Here is an 18,726-nt window from a genome sequence, read left to right on the forward strand (position 1 = left end):
ATTTTTTTTCTGTTTTTTTTTGGAGGGTCGGTTCCACACTCTGTGATGCTCAGGGGTTACTTCTGGCTCTGCACTCAGGAATTGCTCCTGGTGATGGTTGGGGGACCATATGGGATGCTGGGTATCAACTCTGGCCAGCTGCATGCAAGGCAAACTCCCTACCTGCTGTACTATCACTCCAGCTCCTAGACCAGGGTGAGTCAAAGGGGATTATTAAAACCTAATCATGAACAGCTTTGTAATGGTCTACTGTAAAAACTAAACCACGCCGACGGGCGCGTGTACTCTCGGGCTCTCCAGGTGGCTCTGTCTCACCGCCCGAGTCCGGTGCTCCGGAACTGCTGTGTGTGCTGTCGGTCAAGGGAAGGCGGCGGAAGGAAGAAGGCCAAACTGGTTGCTCGATCAGTTTATTTCGTTCTCTCTCTCTGCTTCTTCTGAGTCTGGCCCCCCCTTTGCCCCACAGTCTTAGTTTATATAGCAAATTACATAGGGTGGTAGCACAAAGGTGGGTTTAACATCAACAAATCAACAAAGAAGGGTAAGACCATTTCTTGAGGAGATTAACAAAATCTCATCTAAGGAAATCTCATCTAAGGAGATCCACTCAAGGGAGTGATTCCAAACAAGGGTGTGTCAGGGTGTGAGCTAGTAATCTGCTTAAATAGTTACAGTAAATCTACTTCTAATATTTCTAATATTTCTAGCAATGTCATTCTGTATGAGCACAGTAAGAGATATAAAGTTTGGTTCTTCCTGAGGACATCTCACTATACAGTCGTCAGGCCAGGTTAGTCTTCCTAACCCCAGCAGGGTCCTAATCTCTTCGTTACCTTTGGATCATGACAACATTTGTCCATGATCATGCCCTCAACTTATAGTTGAGTATTGTGGTGCTGTGGCCTGGCCTATCTCGATGCCAGGGTAGCACATAACTCACCGCTTGCCCTGGATCCGTCCTGTCCCTCATCGGGACCCTGCTTTTGGGGTGCTAGAAACTGAGGGCAACTAAGTTAAGAAAGCAGATGCCCAGGAGTAAATATTATTGGAGTCAAGCAACTCCCAAGTTACAAGCACAATATTGTCTTCCTGTGTCCATACAGAAAGGACATTGCTTTAAGGTAAACTATGTTCCCCAAGGCAAGGCTAAAAGGACAAACCCCATGTTATCCTACAGTCTACCTCACCTATATTCAGTAAAAATTAAAAAGAACCCACACCATGAAAAAATTCAAACTTAGTGAAGTTGGCAGAAGTAAAATGTTTACATTGTAACTTCAATGCGTTCTCACAGTCTTGATATCAATGTCAAATTTGGTGAATTATCAGTGAGTCCATTTTTACAAAAGCTCAGAGTCACTGAATTTCTGAAAGGAGGCAAAATATTATTTTTGAAAAGCTCACAATTGCAACATGAATATGCCTACTATTTGTATCCCTTTTCAGTGTTGCTATAACATGCTTTTAGAACTAAAATATAGTATACCTGGAGCGATAGCGCAGTGGGTAGGGCATTCACCTTGCATGAGGCTGGCCCGGATTTGATTCCTCCACCCCTCTCGGAGAGCCCAGCAAGTTACCAAGAGTATCTCGCCCAAACAGCAGAGCCTGGCAAGCTACCCATGACATATTTGATATGCCAAAAAAAAAAAAAACAGTAATAACAAGTCTCCCAATGGAGATGTTACTGGTGCCCGCTTGAGCAAATCGATGAGCAGCAGGGTGACAGTGATACAGTGACAGTGATCTATTTTCCAATTTATTTTTTCAGGAGGGGGGAGGAATTTGAGCCATGCTCAGCCGAGCTCAGGGAACTATATTTGGTGCGAGGGATCAAACTGGGGTGAACTGCATGCAAGGGAAGTGTCTACCCCCCACCCCCAGAACTACCTCTTTGGCCCCATTTCCTGTATTTCTGCTCTTGTTCTGACCATTACAATTGCTTTTGACATGGTTTAGCATATAAACACAACACTGACCATTTTAACTATTTAAAAATACTGTGTGTGTGTGTGTGTGTGTGTGTTTGCCATGTCTTGTGGTGCTCAGGGGCTCTGTGTTGCTGGAGATTGAGCCAAGGGCTTCCACATGCCATGCATGTGCTCCTCTGAGTCTCTCCCTGGCCCCTTGACTATTTTCCCCGTGTACGCTCCTATGGCATTAAGCACACTCGCGTTGCTGTGCCATCCTCAGATTCAGGACTTTCCATCTTCCCTAAAGGAACCCGATAGTCAGTCCTCAGCAGTCCCCCTTTCTCGCTTCATTTGGCCCCTGGCAGCTGCCATCCTATTTCCCATCTCGGCAAACACAGTGGCCACCACATCCAGAAAGGAATGCTATCCTCGCTAGAACGTGACTGTTCTCGGTGCAGCGCGTAGCTGGAATTACACGTTTGTTCTTGGTATGTGGCTTCCTCCGCAGAGCCTTCATGTCTGCAAGGCCTGCCGTGGCCCAGCAAGTGTCACAATCAAGACTGAAGAGTGTTGCACTGGGTGGATACTCTTTCCCTTTACCCAGGCACTTATTAGCAGATGCTTGGGCTGCTTCCGGTTTCTTTGTTTCTTTTTGTTTTTCTTTTTGAGTCACACCCAGCGATGCTCAGGGGTCACTCATGGATCTGCACTCAGGACTTATTCCTGGCCATGGTAGGGGGACCATATGAAATGCCGGGGATTGAACCAGGGTCGGCCGCATGCAGGGCAAAGACCCTACCCACTGTACTATTGCTCTGACCTGCTGCTTCTACTTTCTTAGCTGTGACTATTGTTATGACCGTATGTGTTCAACTCACAGCCCTGTTTTCATTAGTCTTGAATGAAAATCCAGCAGTGAGGGGCTGGAGCAATAGCACAGCGGGTAGGGCGTTTGTCTTGCACGCGGCCGACCCAGGTTCAATTCCTAGCATCCCATATGGTCCCCTGAGCACCACCAGGGGTGATTCCTGAGTGCAGAGCCAGGAGTAACCCCTGTGCATCACCAGGTATGACCCAAAAAGAAAAAAAAGAAAAAAATCCAGCAGTGAAATCGAATCATCGCGTGATGATTTTGTTTCCCCTATGAGGAACTGCTTTGTAAAGATGGTTTCTCTGTTATTTTCATTGGCAGTCTATTTTTATTGGCAGTGTAATAGTCCGTGTTGTATCAATCCCCTAATATACTAACCATTACAGAAATGTTGTGAAGCATCTCAAGTCCTCATTCTCATTTTCCCTTTTCCTATTGGATAGGAATTTGTTCTAGTTTAGATCACATGGCCTTGGGGCTGCAGCAATAGCACAGCGGGGAGAGTGTTTGCCTTGTAGGCAGCAGACCTGAGCACAGGGCCAACAGTGACCCCTGAGCATCGCTGGGCGTGGCCCAAAAACTAAAAAAAAAAAAAAAAGACCACACGGCTCAAAATTTTACTACTGACAACCCCTTTTTGTTGAGAATTGTTTTTGTTTGCTATGGTTACACTCAGAGATGCTCAGGAGCCAGTTCTTGCTCTGCACGTCACAATCACTCCTGGCAGTGCTCTGGGGACCATGTGGGATGCCAGGGATTGAACCCAGGTCAGCTGTGTGCAAGCAAGCGCCTTATGCACTGTACTATCTCTTCAGCTCCCTGCCTGAGAACGTTTTACATTCTCCCAAGCATATAGGTTTATAAAACAGGCATTGAGATCAAATATTTGTTGATAACAAATCATAGAGAGATTTATTAAAAAGTCACATGACTTCATGGGATTTTTATTTGCGGTTTAAGAAAACAGGGCCTAGGGGCTGTAGAGATAATATAGGCATAGAAACACTTGCCTTGGGGGCTAGGGACAGAGCATCTGGGGGCTGGTACTTGCCTCACCTGCAGCTGACCCATGTTTGATTCCTAGCACTCTACGGTCCTGAGCACTGCCAGGAGTGACTCTGAGCACAGAGCCAGAGGGAAGCCCTGAGTACCATCCGTGGTGGCCCCCAAACCAAACACTTGCCTTGCATTCAGCAGACCCTGGTTAAGTCCCTGACCTGTGCATTCCCTGAGCACTGAGCCAGGAGTGGCCTGACCCTCACCCCGACTATTCATAGCAGAAAAAAAACAACCAACACAAGAAAGCTAGGGTTTAGATCCTGTTCCAGGTCTGGGCCCCAGTTTTAAAATAATTCACATCCACTTGTCGTGGGAGGAAGTTCTCTCTGGCGAGCTGTCTGCTTTCTGATGCAGGAGTCGATTGGAGTGAAGGAGAGTGAAAGTCATCCCTCCTAGCTGCGCAAGCCACATTTCATGTGCATAACTTCATGTGAGGGGACCGCGCAGCACAGATAGAGCAGGTTTAGACTCTAGAAGGCTCTACAGTGAGTGTAGTTTTAGGCGGTGCTTAAGTCTGACCGGTTGCGGCAGATGCAGAGCCTGAGTTATTCCCCCTAACCATGAGGTCTCAGGTTAGGCAAACTGTGCTTAGAAAAACAACAGTGTTAAACTCAACAGTGTGAATTTCATTGTTATTTCCTTGTTCTCTTTGCAGTGGCTGTGCGCGGGGCTTACTCCTGGCTCTGTGCTAAGGGATCACTCCTGGCCGTGGGTGTGGGAACCCAGCCCAGGTCAGTCACCAGCTGTTCTATCTCTCTGGCTCCACGTGCTCCTATTAAGACTATCCTTTTCCCTTTCTCCCTTGATCCTGTACCCTCTTTTTTTTTTTTTTTGGTGTGGGAGTTTTATTAAAGTAGAGCCCTATAAAAGGTAACAACTGGAGGCCAGAGGGAAAGTCTTTGCCTTGCAGATGGCTGTCCTAGGTTCAATTTCCCTGGCAGGGTTAGTTCCTGAGAAGAGAGACTTGAGTAAGCTGGCCCCCAAACAAAAACAAAACGGACAAAGGTAACAACTGATTTTATTCTTTACCTTATTTTGCATTTTCACCTTCTCAGGCACAGCAATTCAGTTCTCTAATGAATGACTGAAGTCTCTGGAAGCAGCGAATTATGGATCCTTGACACCACAGATGGGCTGGGTAGGGGAGAACTTCCGCCAACGGAGTGAATGAGGGGTCCATTCTGAAAACAGAAAAAGTGACCCCAACGCAGGAAGAAATACCTAATGTCCAGGCAGGAGGGCCACTCCCTGTTCAGGACCAGAAAGGAGGGCTGGCCACAGGATCCTGAGCACAGAAAAGTTAAAGGAGCTGGGTCTGGTAAGAGGTCATGGTCCTACTTTATTTTTATGTATTTATTTTTTCTTTTTGGGTCACACCCAGTGATGCTCAGGGGTTACTCCTGGCTCATGCACTCAGGAATTACTCCTAGCAGTGCTTGGGGACCATATGCCATGCTGGGAATCGAGCCTGGGTTGGCTGCGTGCAAGGCAAATGCCCTACCCGCTGTGCTATCGCTCCAGGCCCTTAAAGGGCTTTTTTAAAGCAAGGACTTGACCATATCTTACTGAATCTGAAAAAAATTGCCCTCTGGCTGTTCTGGAGGATGAATTATAGGACGACCCCCAAGGGACCAGCTAGGAAGCAACTGCAATTGCCTGGAAGGGATCTTAACGGCTAGGATGGGCTGTCCAGGGGCAGAGGGGGACAGAGCACTTCTTGACTTTATGGGGATTCCGAAGGCAGAAATAACAGGCAAGATCTCGGCCCTTATGCCAAAGTGGATTTTTTTTAGCTTTTTGGGTCACACCCGGCAATGCACAGGGGTTACTCTTGGCTCTGCACTCAGGAATTCCTCCTGGAGGTGCTCGGGGGACCGTATGGGATACTGGGAATTGAGCCCCGGTCGGCAGCGTGCGAGGCAAACGCCCTACTGGCTGCACTATCGCTCCAGTCCCCAAAGTGAATTTTTTACTTTCTCAATAACCAGACCTCGTGCTCCAGTAAGGAGGACGACGCTGTTGGCTAGGAGAGGCGAAAAATCCACAGGGCCCGCTGGGCTGTTTCCTGCCCTGGCCCAAGCACCCGGGGTCAAATGCTGCCCCTTCTTCCTCCCTTCCCTGGAAAGAACTTGCAAGAAGCAAGGAGAAGCGACTGCAGGAACATGCCTCTCCCCAAGGGGGCTGGGGGGGGGGGGGTGCTCAGTGAAGACACGCCTGACGTTTACCATCAGTCAATGTCTGCTCCTCTCTCGGCTTTTCTACCGTGCATGAAGCGGAGAGAAAAAGGCTTTTTGCTGGCAGTGGCATCTCCCATTTATTTCATCGATGAACACTGCCGGCATCTTTTTCCCACGGGCGCCCAATTCCTCCGGAATCCACCTGGTACAAAAGACGGGTTCCCCTTCGCACATGCCCACCTCCCGCACCCACACTCACACCCACGCGCATTGTCTGCACCCGGGTCCCCGCGGATTACACGCAGCGTGCATTTCCTGCACGGAGCAGCTCGCGGGCTGCATGCGAGCTTCCCGGGGTGGGGGGAGCCCCCTGCACCCCTTCGCTCGCGGAAGCTTTTGTTTTTAGCGTTTCTTCCCGTGGCAGTGGACGCGTCCGGGTCCTACGATAGGAAACCAGACGAACTTTTCCTGTGGAGGGTAACCTTGAGGCCCCCCTGCCCCGGCCCGGTCAAGTTCTGGAAAGCTGCTCAAAACCCACAAAAAACCCAGCGGCTCTGGCCAACAACCCGCATGCAAAACAACGGAAAGGTGGACGCGGCTCTTTTGCAAAACTTGTCACTCGGCGGGGACAGCGGGATTGCCCGGAGGGCCACGTGCAGGCCACGCAGTCCCAGGAGGCGGGCAGGCGCTGCAGCGCTCGCTCCCGCGTGGACCCGCGGCAAAGAGGAGCCGAGGCGCGTGCGCGCGCGCGCGCGATCGACTGGCGGGCGAGCAGGCGAGTCGGCGGCCCTAGACGCGAGCCGCCGCCTGTGCTCGGGAGGCGGCGACGCTCTGGGCCGCACCCGCTCGCTGGTGCTTCCGCGCGGGGAGTGCCGAGCGCGCCCGCGCCGCCCTGCCGTCGCCAGGGGGCGCGCTGGCCGGCGCCGCCGCCGCCGCCGCCGCCGCGGCCGCTCTCGGAGCTGCGCGGCCCGACGCCCGGCGTCCGCCATATTGGATGCCGCAGCCGCCGCCGCCGCCGGCGCGTCCTCGTCCGTGTCCGCGGTGCGCTGCTGGTCCGTGCGGCCCGAGCGGCGGCCAGGCGAGCCCGGGAGCCGGCGGGAGGCCGCGGGCGCGGCGGCAGGAGCGCGGCGGGCCCGAGGGCGAGCGGCGGCGGCGGCGGCGCGGAGGCGAGGAGAAGGCGCCGCGGCCCTGCCCCTCCCCCGCCCGGCAGCGCCTCGCGTCCCCCTGCGCGGCCATGCCGCGGCCTCGCTGCCCCTGAGGCGGCCCCGCCGCGCCCGCCCGGCCCCGCCGCCGCCGCCCGCCGCCCGCCCGCCCGCCGCGCCCGGGGCCGCGGGGCCGCCGCCCGCGCCGCGCCGCCATGGAGGCCGTGAAAACCTTCAACAGCGAGGTTGGTGTCGCCGCGGCGGCGGCGGCGGGCGGGCGCGGGGCGGCGGGCGCGGCCCTTCCCGGTCTCCCGCTTTATCCTCCTCCTCCTCCTCCTCCTCCTCCTCCTCGTTATTAGGATCCTCGTTTTCGGGGCGGAGCGCGCGGCCGGGCCGTGCGGGGCGAGGGTGGGGAGGGGGGTGCGCGCCCCGGGGCGGAGGGGCGGGCCGGCGGCGGGGAGGCCGCGCCCGCCCTTCTCTATTTTATTATTTTATTCTGTTCGATCCTATTTTATCTTCGGGCCCCCCCCCTCCCTTCTCTCCCCCGTACCCCCACACACCGCCCCGCTTGCCGCGAGTCCCCGGGCTGCGCGCTCGGGGCCGCCCGCCCTCTGCGGGGGAGCTGCGGGCGCGCGCGGGGCCGCGGGCCGGAGCCGGAGCCTGCCCGGGCGCCCGCCCCGAGCTCGGCCTGCGGGCCCGGGCCCCGCGCGGGGGTGGGCGCCGCGCCGCGCTCTGCACGTGGCGGCCCGCGCGCCGCCTCCCCGCACCCCACCCCCCACCCCCACCCCACCCCCGGGAGGGCCGCGGGCGGGGGGCGCGAGGCTGCCCCGCGGGGCTCCCGCGCAGCCCCCGCTCGCTTTCTTCTACTTATTTATCTATCTAAGCCAGCAGGTACCCCCCCTTCTCTCCACTTAGTTGCATGTATTAATAAGTCGGAAGCCTGACCGTGTTTGGGTTCCCTGTTAGTGGTATGAAAGAGAAAAAAAAAAAAAAGCAAAAACCTCTTTGACTTTTTTAAAAAAAAAAATCGACCTTTACTCAGTGCGAATATTAACCTTCCCAGTACACAGGCTTTTTAAACCCGGCCCTTTGGGGGATGGGGGGAAACATTGATGGGATGGGCAACGGTTCTTGGGAAATGGACTCACTTGGTGATTTCTGCGAATATAAATACTCTTCTTCCCTAGCATGATTGGCAGACTCTTTAGTGTACCAGGCAGGCGGGACAGTACTTTTAAAAGTTCTGCAGTTGTTAAGAATTTGCAGTTGCTGGGGATCGAATTCGGGGCCTCACACTTGGAAGCATGTAGTTTGATTTTTTTTTCCCCCTAATTGATTCCTGGGAAGCTTTGCAAGGAGGCTAAGAACAAGAGTCGGACTCCGTGTAAAGAGTTAGCAGTGACAGTTGTCCGAAAGCAAGCACTTTATAAAAGATTTTCTTTCGGAACTTTTTTTTTTTAAACTTCTTGATAATAACAGTCACCAGACTTAGAATTGTTTCCATTTTCTTTGCAAATTTATAGCTTCTGATTTGGTGATACAATTTGTTTCCATTCTGGGTAGTCCCTGAAGTTTGGAATGGAAAGTAGTGGTACTATAGGTTACAGTTTATTGTTGGTTTAGCCTTAGGTCAGGGTTGAAACCCAGTTCTTCTGTAATGTGTTTTTTTTTTTCATTCTGGCTTGCTACAGCATGAATAGTGAGTCTTTTTTAATTACCCCCACCCCAAAGAAAGAATCCTTTTCCATTGCAATTATATGTATGATTGCTCCACTTCATCCCATTTTGACGGGTATCTTTCCTGTCTGTAGAGTTAGTTGTTAGTGTGTATTCTTGGGTGAGGGTAGATGTAGCTCTCTGGTGGAGCCTTTGCTTTGTGTGTGTCCTGGGTTCTGTCCCCAGAAGCCAGAGGAGGGAAGGAGGAAAGAGCTGCAGCAGCCCCTGATCTATGTCCCCATCTTCCAGATCTCAAGGGGTCCATCCTGCTGGGCTGCCTTCACAATAGAGCACTGAGTGTTACTCGTGCTCCTTGCTGTCAGTTTTTCTTTTTGCCATTTCCTTTGACATTCAAGATCAAGGCCTGTTACTGGATTGGAAGTTTCACCTCTTTTCCCACCTGATCTTTATGGGAATTGGAGATTTCTACGAGACTTCTTTCCTATATTAATGCATGCAGCACATGCTTGTTCCTCCCCATGGATTTCAAGAACTTAAACATTTAGCTCCCTTACTTGCTCACATTTCAGCATGATTGAAAGAGGTTATCTTAAAAATACCGGTAGTTCATTGAGGAAAGAAATAATACCTGAGAAAATGATAGAGAATAACGTATATTCAAATTTTTTAACTTCAAAATATATAACTTTGTTGATTTTTTTCTGACTTTGACTATAGTTGCTTGCTACTGTAGTAATAATTTTATCACAAGCACATAGTGAGAAACAGTTCAATAATGAATATTTTTAATGAAATCATTGATGTAAAGTTTATACAGAAAAAAGGAGTCTCTTACATAAGGGATTAGGAGAAAAGGATATTTTAATAAACTATTTTTATATACTTAATTTGGCCCATAAAGATATTTATTCCTGGGCTGAGCACATCAGGAGCACATCAGGATTTTGTCTGCTGAATCTAAAGGTGCCTTGGAAGCATCCAATAACTTCCTTTTAAAAGGAAAAAAATAACAATAAAATTAACACCAAAAAAATTAACAATAAGCATCATCACTCATATTTGCCAGTATGGTATTTTGATACTTTATTCAAAAGATAAAATATTTGGCATTCTCTGGCTTTCTGATTCCGTTTTTCAAGATATCCTTCACTCCCTGAAAAAAATTGACTTAGAAGTAGTTCCTTCCACGATTTTTTTTTTTTTTTTGCTTTTTGGGTCACACCCGGCGATGCTCAGGGGTCACTCCTGGCTCTGCACTCAGGAATTACCCCTGGTGGTGCTCAGGGGACCATATGGGATGCTGGGAACTGAACCTGGGTCAGCCGCGTGCAAGGCAAACGCCCTACCCGCTCTGCTATCACTCCAGCCCCTTCCAAGATTTTATTTAAGGTTAAGGGTATAGGTTTTTGAAATTTGCAAGCTGGATGAGTTTCAGTCTTAAAAACCCTGGCTTTATACAGGATGTGTATAAATCATATTTATGGTATTTCTCCCTGCCCCCTTAATTTCTCAGAGTGGTCCAGTGGCTTTCTCACCCCTCTGCCCAGAGATCCTCTTTTTTTAATTTTTTGGTGGCAGTTTCCTTCAAATTGTTAATGAGAAGGCTCAGTAATTAATATTTAAGTGTCTGATGTGCTTTTTTTTTAAAAAAAAACACGCTTTTAGTTAAACATTATTTTGATGAAAGTATTAATCCTACAACTGCTATTGTCATTCTGAAATGATGAAAGCTTCTGAGAGAGTTGATTCGTGCCCTGAGCACTTTGCCTTAGGAGAATTGTCACCATTACAAGGTATTGCAGTTGCTGTTGCCCCACGCTGGAGACATTTACTAGGCGGGTGGTTTCAGAGTTCTCACCTACTGCAGTTGATGGCTGCAGAAAGTAGTTTCAAGTTGGCTCTCTTCCTGCCTTTAAGAATGCTGTTCCATGGAGGTCACTCTGGTAGGTCTTTTTAGGGGGCTCCTAGCTGTATGTGGACCCCAGGACCAGTCCGGGCAGTTTGCCCTGGCAGTGCTCTGCTGCTTCTCTGGCCCTGGTCTGCACGGCGCAGACTTAGGCCCGGAGCGTGCATGGTCTGCTCAGCTTTTTGAGCTTTGCCCCGATTGCTTTTGGAGGGAGATTAGCAAAGCACAGTGTTTCAGACCATGCTTGGATGGCATAGGACTTCTAATACTTGGAAAATACACTAGTTATGCTTAGGCAGGGGAACTGCAGAGAGTTGAGGTTTACTTAGGTATTAGGTTCTTGTTAGCTTTCTTTTATTTTGTTTATGGGCCACACTGGTGGTGCTCAGGGCTTACTCCTGCCTCTGTGCTCATGAATCACTCCTGGCAAGGCTCCGGGGACATATGGGGTGCCAGAGATTGAACCTGGATCAGCCATGTGCAAGGCAGTGCCCTATCCACTGTATTATTGCTCAGGCCTTCTTGTAACTTTTGAGGACTTGGTATAACCTGTGTCACTTAAAATTAAGTTCATAATTCTTTTTTTTTTCTTTTTGGATCACACCCAGCAATGCTCAGGGGTTACTCTGGCCTTGCACTCAGGAATTACTCCTGGCGGTGCTTGGGGGACCATATGGGATGCCAGGGATCGAACCCAGGTCGGCCCGCGTGCAAGGCAAACGCCCTACCTGCTGTGCTATCGCTCCGACCCCAAGTTCATGATTCTTTTAAAAAATGCTCATAGATCTCTAACTTATTCAGATACTGTGTTTTTTTCAGAAGTTTTGCATAATTAGTTGATCACTATAGTTGTAGTTATTAATTTTATTAAAAATATTCTTGGGGGTCACAGCCAGCAGTGCTCGGGGCTTACTCTTGGCCCTGTGCTTAGGGATCACTCTTGGCAGGGCTCAGGGGACCATACGGGGTGCCGGGGATTGAACCTTGGTTGGCTGCATGCAAAGCAACCGCCCTACCTGCTGTACTACCTCTCCCACCCGTGTAGTTATTTTGTTGCTCCCCCACCCCGCAGTCTGTTTTTCCTGCTGCTCTGAGAAGCACAGGAGGATTTAGGACCAGATCCGTAGGGTAAGCGCTGTTAGGAAAACCACTGCGGTTTAGTTTTGGGCTTTACTCCGGGTTATAAATTCTGAGCGGTCTCTAGTACTGCCTTTTATAGAGTGGGGCGCAAGGAGTTGAGTCCAGGGCCTCACGCAAGCGTGAACTCTCCCTCTGAGCGGCAGCACCGCCATTTCTGAACTCCTGGTTACCTGCTTGGGTGGGGTCTTCTCCCTGAGATCCGGTCAGTCACAAGACTGACCTTCGTCCTTGCTTCAGAGTGCTGGCTTTCCAGGTCGTGTTTACACACGCTGCATTTTCCTGTTCTCTCCTTTTCACACCAGAAATGACAATCTCAGCTCCATTTCCGGATGGAGTGTGCATGTGCCTAGCTATAGGACTTTTTCTACTACGCCAACAGTATCTAGTCTTCAGGCATGAGTTGGTAGGTACAATAGAGATAGAATAGTGAAAGTCTGAAGTTTGGTTTTAGTTTGCATAGTTTCACTTTGCTGATCAGGAAAGGAAATTTGTGTGAGACAACTATGATATATTGCACTTTTCTTTAACAGGGAATTCTCTTGTTTTCTTTCTTTTAACTTTTCACTGGGTACTTTGGCTGCTTGTATTAATCAATCAGTCCTTTTTTTTTTTTGATTCTACCTTGTGAAATTCCAGTGAAGATAGAGCAAACTTCATGGTGTAAAGCAAGGAGGCCAGTTTGGGGGTGGAGGCAGTGCAGAGGGGAGGACACTTGCCTGCATGCGACCTACCCAGGTCTGTCGGCAGCACCCCCCTGGCCCCTGAGCCCTGCCACAGTGATGTCTGAGAGCAGAGCCAGGCCTCAGCCCAGACTCCAGCCCAGAGCACTGCTGGGTGTGACCCCCAAACACAAACAGCAACACAAAGGGACGCCGGCCAGTCCCGTGACTTCAGGCAGGGCCTCTCAGCCTTGCACCATGGTAGGCTTGAGGGGGGTAATTGCTGTGGGGAGCTGCCTTGTGCCTCGGTGGTGGTTAGTAGCATCCCTGGTTCTGCTTGCTAGTGGCCGCTGTTGTGACAACCAGAAATGTCCCCAGACATTATGACTGTTCTTCGGGGGCGGAATTAACCTCAGTTGAAAATCGCTGATTAGGTCCCTTGCGAAACTTTCTTCAGCCACCTGTAGTTTCCCTTTTGGTGATTGCTGTAGTCTCTAGCAATTAGCAACAGCTTCCTAACGAGTCTCTCAGCTGCACAGGTGGCAGCCAAAGTACCTTCTGAGTTTCCTGTCTTCCATCCACGGCACAGAGCCCTGCTCTGCTCGGCGAGTCTGTGAGTGGAGGGGGCGTATGATGGGTTAGCTAGCCAGCACTCCGGGCAGGTGAACATTGCTGGACCGCTTGTTGGCTTTCTCCTCTGAGATGACTGATTATCTTCAGACTCCTTGTTGATAGTGTTATTAAAGATATAATTAATGTCAGTATGTATAAGCATTGTTTTTGAAGATAATTTTATGGTGCCTTTGAAGATGAGATGGAATCATTATTAGGTGTTGGGGATTGAGCCTGGGCCCTCAGACTTCGGTGGTCTGTGCTCTGCTGCTGAGCTGTGTCCCTGACATAGATGGGGAAATTTTATATCAAAACTGTAGTCAGTTTATAATTTTCTTCTCTATGGTCAGAAGAGGATGAGAAAAGGGGCTCTTGCAATGAAGGGTTCTGTTAAGCCCATCCTGAATTTTACATTGTCTAATAATTATGGGTTCTATTTATGAAAATCCTTTCTTTTGCATTATTGGTTTTTTTTTTTTAGTTTAAAACAAATGTTTTTCCTTTAACATTAGAAAAAAAGGATAATTGAAATGGATAATGATTTTAATGATTTCAAGAATCTTATGAATGTTGTAGTCTTAGCCCAGCATTTAAAATTAAGTGTAAAAAATTATTTTTCAACATTAAAACTTATGTGTTCGGCATTTTGGAATAACTCTTAATTCCCAATCTCTCCTCAGTCATTTTATGATCATTTGCTTCTTTTGCAAAAGGGGCACAGTTGGTTTAAAATTAGTGATGATATTACTCCTTATAATGGGGACTTCAGCTATCTCCTAGGCCAGTTTTGTACTAAGTGGACAATAATGGTGTGAAAGCTTAACCTTGAACATTGGTTGAGCTCCTGAACTCTTAAAGTGGGCCTTTTTGATCTGCTTTTGTTTTCTCAACATCTTCTCTACTCCTCTCTCTCAGGATTGTGCCTCCACTCCTGCGTGTACAGACTGCTTTTCCAGCAGCATGGACACAAGAAGCATAGTAAGACGATTATGACCCACATAAGGCAGGCCCTTTGGAAAATGTTAGGATTGAATTAGTACTGAAATGATGTCTTGATCTCTGGGTAGTACTTGGGAAGCAGAATGAAGAATATTTTAGCAATCTTAAAGAAAACATATAGGAAATAGTTGAATATCTTCACTGTTTACTGGGTAAAATAAAAAATTATTTAATAATGAGCATAATCACATGTCTATTGCATTTACTTGCTTTCTGCTGCACATAATTTTACTGTATATTTTGTAAAAGAGCATAAATACCTGTTTGATATGAGTGAATGGTAAACATTTTAATTTGATGGTTAGAAACATCTTACATTTTGAGGAAATTCTTCAAACTATAAGATGGCAAATTGGCAGATAATTACTAGAGTGGAGAAAACAGAAATCATATTCTTATTTTTCTACTTGTAGAGGCATAGATTGTGGTAGGGTCTACTATTATGAGAAGTAAATGTGGGTTACAAATGTTTCTGTAGCCTTATTTTTTATCCAAGTTAATTTTTTCTCAAGGTTGATGATAAAAATAGTGCTTTTTCTCTTTTAATAATGCATTTTTCTAATTCTGCTTAACAAGAGTTTTTGCTGTAACTGTATTTTGTAACTAAGGGAAGAATTTATTATGGAGTCTATTGTAGGTTGCACTATCTTAGGAACTTAAACATTACTGCATTTACTTGAAAGGGGGGCTATAGATTATTTGCTTATAGCCAGTTTTACCTTTTAATGTATGTGGATACATTTTTCAAAAAGTAATTCTTCACCTTAATGTGATTTATGTAGGTTGACTTGAAAGACGTAGGACTTCATTTTTTCACTCAGTAATTCCCTTACCCAGTACTTAATGGATGCTAACCAGTAAGCCCGAGGCGATGATCTGAGGGGTTACTGTGGTAAATGGGTGAAGCCAGGAGCACAGCCTCTTGGCATTTATATTCTGGTATCTTTTTAAACAAAATGTCGTCAGCTTTGTGTAACTGTAGGCCTTGTTCTGCCCGGTCCATTCTCAACATCTTACAGAGTCTACTTTGCTTTTTTTGCTCTTCAAGAGAGACAATGAATCGAGTAGACAAATATGGATGTGTCTTCACCAATGAGAAAACAAGATAAGCTACATTGTTTTGTTTTATAAAAATTTGTCAAAAAAAATTTCCAGTTAGTATTTTGGGATTACAGTGATTTTGTTGTTGTTGTTGTTTTTTGTTTTGGGGCCGTACCCAGCAGTGCTGAGCTCTTTCTCCTGACTCTGCTCGGGGACCCCCCTTGGCGGGGTGTGAGGGATCCTGTGAGGTGTCAGGATTGACCGGGTAGGCACCTAAAGTCTCCTGTTTCTCCAGCTCCAGAGCTGGTTCTAAGGAGATGCAGGTGTAAGGATGCTGTCTTTCGGACTTGTTTTGGGGCCACACCCGATGGCGCTCAAGGGCTGCCTTTGCTCAGGGGGACCCCTGGCACTGCTCAGGCAGTGCCCTTTGGCGAAGGGCATCAAAGCCCCGTCAGCCACATACATGCATGGCAAGTGCCCTAATCCCTCCTTTCTCTGGGTCCTAATGTTTTATTTGCCAGTGAAATGAAATTACTTTTCATGAGTAAATGATAAAATTTAAGCGTTTGCCAAAGGGTTTTGAATTTGTTGTAATAGTGTATTTATTTTGTGGTTATTTGGGCCATGCCCACTCGTGCTCAGGATTCATTCCCAGCAGTGCGTGGAGGACCTTGTCCAGCCTTTGGGGCTATTTCCGTGGCTTTTTTTTTTTTAAATTAAAAAATTTTGATCTTTTTTCTTTGTGGTGTTTGGGCCACACCTGGTGATGCTCAGGGGGTAAGTCCTGGGACTGCATTCACGAGTCGCTCCGGGCGGTGCTTTGGGACCATATGGGATGCTGGGGATTGGACCCGGGTTGGCCATGTGCAAGGCAAATGCTTTATGTGCTGTACTGTTGTCCTGGCCCCGAAAAATCTTCTTATACATGGTCACACTATCTAAAAGGTTGAGCCATGGCCAGGGAGGGATGGCCTCCGCGCTGCTGGGTCCCGGCCCTGAGCACTGCCCAGTGTGCTGCCACCCCGACCGCTCTCCCCTCAACAGAGACTTGGGCAGGGCACCGAAAACGAGCTGCCCTTTCCAGCTCGGCAGTTCTTCCTAATGACTTGGATTTAGGCACGTTGCTGGCACTGCGAAGTAACTGTCTCTGTTCTTCATCACTGTGGAGGCAACCCCCGGCCCTGTGCTCACTGATGCCCTCTGCCACTTGAGTCTCCAGCTCAGGAAGAGTTTTGTGCCTAAAAAAAAGTTTTGAATTTACTGTACTTTTTTGTTGTTATTGTTGTTGGAGTCACACCTCTGGTGCTCAGGGCTTACCCCTGGCTCTGTGCTCAGGAATTAATCCTGGTTTAGGGAACTGCATGTGGTGCCAAGGATTGAACTTGGGGTTGGCTCTATGCCAGTCAGGTGCCCTGTCTGAGGTGTTATCTCTGTGATCCATATGAATGTACTGAAAGATTCGAAGTGTATAGATAAACCTTTATAAAGTAAAAACATTTTTTTCCCTTAGTTCCCCCCACCCCCCTTTCCAGGTGAATGTTGAGGAAGTTAAGAGTTTGCCAAGCCAAACAGGTTTGATGAAAAGTGTATGACTTACGACTTTTTTTTTTTATGTACTTTTTATTTACCAAATATCTGTTAGAAGTAAGCCACTTTGTGATCTGCGTATCCCACCGTCTTCCCTCTTCATGCGCCATGTACCTTCTGGATGACCTTGTGAGGACAGGTGCTGGCCTTTGTTTCCAGCATCGTTGCCATGTTCCCGGCCACACACAGGAGCTGTGCAGAGTTGCCTTTTACTCTCGTGAAAAGCAAAATCTTGGTTCTGGTGTTTTGTTTTATATTTTCCTTTTTACTGTTATGTTATCCAGATAGAAACTATATTCTTCTCCCCCTTTAAATTTCATTAAAAAAAAAATCAAAAAAACTCTAGATTGGTAGGAAAGTTTTAAGAATGATCGACTTTAAATTCTTGTTTATTTTTGGGCCACATACTCCTGGCTCTGCATGCAGGAATCACTCCTGGCAGTGCTCTCGGACCTTATGGGGTGCTGGGGATTGAACCCAGGTCAGCCACTTGCAAGACAAATGCCCTAAGAAGTGTTATCGTTCTGGCCCTGACTTTGAAAATTCTGTTGTGGTGGTGGTTGTTTATGTTTTGGAACCATCCTTGGGGGTTGTGCTCAGGAGATCAACTTTGTGTCACATCAAACTGGGGCATCTTTTAGGCCCTAAGAATGATACTTTTTTCTATTCCATTCTGTGTCTAAGTTAACCATGCTTAGTTTTTTGTTATTTCTAATACACATAATTTTTTGTTTGTTTACTTTTTTTGGGCCTCACCCAGTGGTGTTCAGGGATTACACCTGGTGGTGCTTGGGGACCATATGGGATGCCAGGGATTGAGTGTGAGTTGGCCATGTGCAAGGCACCCTTCTTACCCCTCTACCGAATCGCTCCACCCATTACATGATTGATTTTATTTCTAAATAGCTGTTTTTATAAAATCTGTGGCATTTTCATGTAATAGCATAATTATCAAAACCCAGGAAATTAAACATTAATAAGCAATTATTAGCAGACTTTAATTAGATTTTCCTAATTGCACCGATGATGTCCTTGGTATCACTGTGTCACTGTCATCCCGTTATTTGTCGATTTACTCTAGTGGGCAGCAGTAACGTTTCCATTACGCTCAGCCCTTGAGATTTTAGCAGCTTCTCCTTATTCGTCTTTCCCAACGATTGGAGGCTCTTTCAGGCTTAGGGGAATGAGACCTATCGTTACTGTTTTTGGCAGATGAAATACGCCACAGGTAGCTTGCCAGGCTCTGCCGTGTGGGCGGGATACTCTCGGTAGCTTGCTGGGCTCTCCGAGAGGGATGTATGTATCTTTCAGTCCTTGCTAAAGGACATGCTTTAGATGTCCTTAGTAGGGACAGTTAATTTAACATACCTGACGTTCATTTGTAGTCTCTCCAGTGTCCTTTAATCTAGAGCAGTTGCTGATTCTTCTTTGTCTTGGATGAGAACAGGCCATTTATTTTTAGAATCTTCTCAATATAGAGTTGTCTGCTGTTACTTCATGATTAGGTTCAGCTCATGCGTTTTGGCTGGAATACTCCAGGAGTACTAGTATGTTCTTCTCAGAAAGGACCTGATGTCTCATTATGCCAGTAATAGAGCTGTTAATTGTTATCTGCACGTTTTCTCTTTTCTAAAACTATTTGCCCTTTTGTAACAATTAGTACTTTATGAGGAATCTTTCACTCATTTATTTTGTCACCCATTTGGTTCGTGCCTAAATCAGGTCCTACCAAGAAAACTGCCAAATGGTGATTTTTGAAGTCTTTCAGTGCTTATTACATGATGCTCTCGAAGGGCTTTTCCTTCTCTCCACTCGTTTATCTATACATGTATGTGTATCTATCTGTATGAGGTCACAGATCCTTTTTTTGCTCTTTGATACCATTATCAAGCTATGTGCGGGGGTTACTTCTGCCTCTGCTCAGGGCTTACTGGGGTCCCGGGGAC

At 47.6% G+C, this 18,726-nt stretch overlaps 1 protein-coding gene across 1 annotated transcript in view; it reads left to right on the top strand.

Annotated features, from left to right (window-relative positions):
- Nucleotides 1–7,344: 7,344 nt before the first annotated feature.
- The window catches only part of SCAF8 (SR-related CTD associated factor 8), a 216,184-nt gene continuing 204,802 nt past the window's right edge, over nucleotides 7,345–18,726 (top strand). The window contains exons 1-2 of the mRNA XM_055135075.1: nucleotides 7,345–7,404; nucleotides 14,069–14,131. Coding sequence (XP_054991050.1) covers nucleotides 7,375–7,404; nucleotides 14,069–14,131 — 93 coding nt within the window. The 5' untranslated portion in view covers nucleotides 7,345–7,374. The remainder of the gene's footprint in view (nucleotides 7,405–14,068; nucleotides 14,132–18,726) is intronic.

The sequence above is a fragment of the Sorex araneus genome, chromosome 4 (assembly GCF_027595985.1).
Source record: "Sorex araneus isolate mSorAra2 chromosome 4, mSorAra2.pri, whole genome shotgun sequence".
Taxonomy (NCBI): domain Eukaryota; kingdom Metazoa; phylum Chordata; class Mammalia; order Eulipotyphla; family Soricidae; genus Sorex; species Sorex araneus.